The sequence below is a fragment of the Camelina sativa genome, chromosome 4, assembly GCF_000633955.1.
Source record: "Camelina sativa cultivar DH55 chromosome 4, Cs, whole genome shotgun sequence".
Classification (NCBI taxonomy): Eukaryota; Viridiplantae; Streptophyta; class Magnoliopsida; order Brassicales; family Brassicaceae; genus Camelina; species Camelina sativa.
This window is the reverse complement of record NC_025688.1, coordinates 5,962,115-5,967,223: the sequence shown is the minus strand read 5'-3', so window position 1 is coordinate 5,967,223 and position 5,109 is coordinate 5,962,115. Positions and strand designations below refer to the sequence as shown.

At 33.9% G+C, this 5,109-nt stretch overlaps 1 protein-coding gene and 1 pseudogene across 1 annotated transcript; one reads left to right on the top strand and one right to left on the bottom strand.

Moving 5' to 3' along the window:
- On the top strand, positions 1,462 to 3,078 carry LOC104779926 (transcription factor TCP20-like). The gene has a single exon (XM_010504357.2). It carries the CDS (start codon positions 1,758 to 1,760, stop codon positions 2,739 to 2,741), a length of 984 nt encoding a protein of 327 aa, XP_010502659.1. The 5' UTR covers positions 1,462 to 1,757; the 3' UTR covers positions 2,742 to 3,078.
- On the bottom strand, positions 3,847 to 4,446 carry LOC109132444 (annotated as a pseudogene).

Below are 5,109 nucleotides of genomic sequence, written 5' to 3'. Positions count from 1 at the left end.
AAATCTCAAAAGGTTTACATTTTACTTTATAATTTTAAATTAATGATTTTCTTTTGACATTTATTTTTATTTTGGCAACAATTAATAATATTTTGACATTTACACTGAATAATACTTTTTTTCCCTTCAAACCATTAAATAATACTTGACAAAATATTTACTTTTTTATTAGCCTACAGAAAAGTAAAAAAAGAAATTCCGGACAAAATTCATTAAGGGGTGTTCTTGGATTTAGGATTTTAATGGATTTTAATTAACGCAGGACATTAGTGGATTTAAAAGTCTAATGTATTTGTGTGGATTTTATAATGCATATAAGGTGGATTTGAAAGTCATTGATAATGTGGATTTGAAAGTCATTACCTTATAATGCATATAAGGTGGATTTGAAAGTCATTGAAAAAATTATCCATACACTGTGTGATACACCAAAACTATATTAAATTAACAACACCGAGACTTTTACAAAGGTCATGGAAGACTTTTTTGTGGAGAAAGAAACAAACATTGAACCTAGAAAAAAAAAGTTAAAGAACACAAAAAATCTCTCAAAAATAACACAAATCTGATGAATAAGTGTGATAATATAAAAGGATTGAGAAAAAAAATCAAACAATAATATGTTAAAGGCTAGAAATCCATCTAGAGAGAGAGGGAGGAAAAAAAATGAAATGCTTGAAAAAAATGTAGTATTGTGTTTGTTTATATTTTAGAACCCATAAAAATATGAACAAATTCAGATCATAGTTACAGATCACGAATCTAGAAAAAAAAAGTTGAAGAACACAAAAAAAAAATCTCAAAAATAACACATGAATATGTATGATTATATAAAATGATTGAGAAAAAATATCAAACAATAATATGTTAAAGGCTAGAGATCCATTCTAAAGAGAGAGGGAGGAAAAAAAAGAAATGATTGAGAAAAGTGTGATATTGTGTTTGTTCATATTTTAGAAGCAAATTATGTTGAAATCCAATATCAAACAAAATCAAGTAGATATTAAATAACACTAGATTTTAATAAATTTTTTAAAATACACAATTAAATAACACCTGATTTCTAAATACATCAAAATCCTTTAAAAACCACCCTCCAATAACACCTCCTAAGTGTTTTACACAAAAAAATAAAAAAGAAAAAAAAAGTCATTGAATGTATTTATTAGTGGGAAATGAAGTGGCAGTTCTTTTAGATTCTCAAATACCTTTGATTTAAATGTGAAACGGTCATTACTTTTTCCCTTTACGGATTTGTTTGGTTACTTTGCTGTTTATGGTCTTTATAGTATCAGTGTTTGGTGAGAAACCTATGTAACTCACTATCTCTCTCTATGTAACCAACAAAACAAAACAACAAAACAACACAAAAAGTAAATAAATAAATAAACAAAAAGAAAAAAGAAAAAGACAAAACTAAAGTCTTATACTTTTAAGTGTTTTCTCATTTCTTTTTTGACCCATTTCGTGAGATCGAAAGATGATAACTTTTTTTTTTCTTCTTTATTCTTCTCCATTCTGCATCGGGATCTTACGGGAGAGAGTGTTTTCAGTATATTATTAATTTCGTAAATTCCTAAGGAAAAAAAAAACACTGCCAAAAATTTCTCAAAGTCGATACCTTTTCTTCTCGAAGTCACAATTCTCACAAACCCTTAATTGAAATTGAATCCAAAGAGAGAGAGAGAGAAAGAAAGGATTTTGATTAAATTAAGTCTGGACCCTGAAGAAGTCCCCACACAAAAGAAAAGGCTTCGATGGATCCCAAGAACCTAAATCGACACCAAGTACCAAATTTCTTGAACCCATCATCACATCCACAACCACCGCTGAACCAGGGCATGGGAGATAACGACGACATCAACAAGGACGACAATCGCAAATCTACTGAGATTAAAGATTTCCAGATCGTGGTCTCTGCTTCTTCCGACAACAAAGAACCAAACAACAACAACAACACTACTATCAAGAAGAGTCAGAACCAGAACCAGCTTGGTCCTAAAAGAAGCTCTAACAAAGACAGACACACTAAAGTCGAAGGTAGAGGTCGGAGAATCAGGATGCCTGCTCTCTGTGCTGCTAGGATTTTTCAACTGACTAGAGAATTGGGTCACAAATCTGATGGTGAGACTATCCAGTGGCTGCTTCAACAAGCTGAGCCGTCTATTATTGCAGCCACTGGTTCAGGAACCATACCTGCCTCTGCTTTAGCTTCAGCTGCTGCCTCTGTCTCTAACCATCATCATCAAGGTGGGTCTCTTACTGCTGGTTTAATGATCAGTCATGACCTTGTAGACGGTGGTGGGTCTAGTAGTGGTAGACCACCGAATTGGGGAATTGGTGGCGGTGAAGGAGCTTCTTCTAGGTCTAATTTGCCAACTGGGTTGTGGCCAAATGTAGCTGGGTTTGGTTCTGGTGTGCCAACCACTGGTTTAATGAGTGAAGGAGCTGGTTATAGAATTGGGTTTCCTGGGTTTGATTTTCCTGGTGTTGGACCGATGAGTTTTGCATCTATCTTGGGTGGTGCTGGTGGGAACAATCATCAGATGCCTGGGCTTGAGTTAGGATTGTCTCAGGAAGGCAATGTTGGTGTTTTGAATCCACAGTCTTTTAATCAGATTTATCAACAGATGAGTCAAGCTCAAGCTCAAGGTAGGGTTTCTCACCATATTCATCATAACCATGAAGATCATCAGCAAGAGAGTGGTGAGAAAGATGATTCTCAAGGCTCAGGGCGTTAAAAACATTGGTTTTGTTTGTTTGTTTACCTTCTGGATTTGAAAAGCTTTTGGCTTTTTGTTTTGTGATAATATTGTTGTAATTTGTACCACCATGGAGAAGAAAAAGGAAAAAAAAAAAAAAGGTTATAATATACTGAGTGAGAGTGGTAGTGTATACTTCTTGAAACCTCCGCAAAAACACAGGTGAGCTCCAATTTGAGGATGATGATACAACTACAAGAGAGTGGAATCTTCAAACTTTTTGTTTTCTGAGTGTTTGTGATAATTTTTTTTGGCAGTTGTTGTTTGAACTTGCAGGTGGAGTTTGTTAATACACACAGCCAGAGATTTTTTGTTTGTTTGGAGTCTTTAAGTTCCAGAGAGGCTTGTTTTTTTGTTACCTATTCTGTGTTTTGTTACTTTTGAATATCAAGAAACCCGGCTTTTTTTTGGATAGTACAACAATGGTAATTATGACTTCCTTGAATGAAGATTACATTGATGGAAGAAACTATTATAACTTCCTTTGATCATTGTGTTCTTTTATTGCATCTATTCTTCTCTTTCGCTCGATCTCTCTGAATGAGTTATGACTTTTGTTTTATTGTCGAGTGTAAAGCACTTTGCTACATGTTCTGATTCAGTGGCTTTGAGCTGCAATGGATTCACAAATCATTGTGTTTTTGAAGACTTGTTATTGTTGCCTTTGGCATCTCTGATTGAGTTTGTGCATGTTTTAAAGTTAACCGTGGAAATGTTGCGGTTAGTAACCAAAAAAGCTGTTTTAGCATCATTTAGTTTCAATCTATAAACAGAAGCCAATTGTTATTTACAGTTTACTCCTTACCTTTTTTAAAGATATAGGTATCAATTGTTCAACGAGTCAAAAAGTTTCTTACTCATGTTTACTTGAATTTGACGGAACAAAGGAAAGAGAAGAAGTGTACGAGTCAAAAAGATGCTGATCTCTGATTTTTCCAACCAATCAAATCAAGTGAAGTTTCAAAAACATTCACAAAGCTAGCTCTCTATAGCTCTTACCTTTTGAGCAATGATCAGAACTTGACACTAATGGTCCACATACAACTTCATGAGATCATTCCAAAGCCTCCCCCATGATGAGAGCTTAAAGACTAATCCTCCTCATAATGTGATTACTCTTGAATTGCCATTCTCTTCGGCACATTGGACAATGTCACAATGAGCTTGACTCGTCTGCGAATTCACCCATTTTCAATATACAGTGAAGATGAAACGCGTGGTTGCAAGCTCCCCAAACTGCCCTAACACCAAAACAATACGGTCTAAGATATGCAGTTGTGTTTTATCTTTTTTATTTAATTATTACCATAAGTAAATAGCAATGTTCCAGTAAGTGTGGGAGAGAGAGTGTATGTCTTAAGTAACATATATAAAAGTGACGACATGAAAGCAAAGAACTTTACTTAGAGAGCAGTCATCTCCAGGAATTTTGCAATCAGGACAATAACAACCATCAAAAGCCATCCGACATATCCCACATGTTTCATCTTGAGCATCCCATGCCCATGAAGCAACAGCATGCCATCTGTGTCCAGAGAGAAACAATCAGTTAAACGATTAGCAACTCTTCATTTGTAAAGAGCTCATGTGGTGGAGCAGAGATTGTATCAGAGATTTAAGAAAATACAATACATATGGTAAAGGGACGAGGAACTTGCTCTGTTTCTATGGCTATACAGGACATTACTAGAATAATCAGTTCCACACAAAAATGTTTATAAGCCTAAAGAGTAATAAATGAAGTCTTACCTAAAGAGCTAGTAAGAAAATGTTTATAAGCCTAAAGAGTAATAAATGAAGTCTTACCTAGTAGTCTAGTACTATTGAATTGTTTTCCAATAATAATAAAAACTCAACTTCACAACCAAAAGCCACAAACATGAGATGTTTCTTAGCACCGTGAGATTGTTATCTTCTACAATTTTTTATCCTTATTACCTATACGAATGAAACAATTCATTACACTTAGTCACTCAGCAATCCAGACAGATCAGATCATCAGAAACCCATATAAGATATGAATCTTTTTCTTTTTTGGCCACTAACTAGGAGGTGTATTAAAACAATGATTTTGGAGGATTTGATGGGATTCAGAAAATTTGGAATTTTGATAGATTTTGGGGAAGTTGATATGATTTATGGTAAAATTCTTTCGAATCCCACCTAAAACCATGAGATTTGGATTTCTATATTTTTAACTAAACAAATCCTCTCAAATCCTCCAGAATCCCTAAAACTTATTAAAATTCAAATCCACAAACTGTTTTGAATAACAGTGGATTTTAAAGTAGATTTTTAAATCATCAGTTCAATAATATTAGATTTCAAAAAACTTTTTAAAACCCAT

Bases quoted from the DNA above. Each gene is read 5' to 3' on its own strand.
- LOC104779926 (XM_010504357.2), top strand. From the start codon at position 1,758: ATGGATCCCAAGAACCTAAATCGACACCAAGTACCAAATTTCTTGAAC.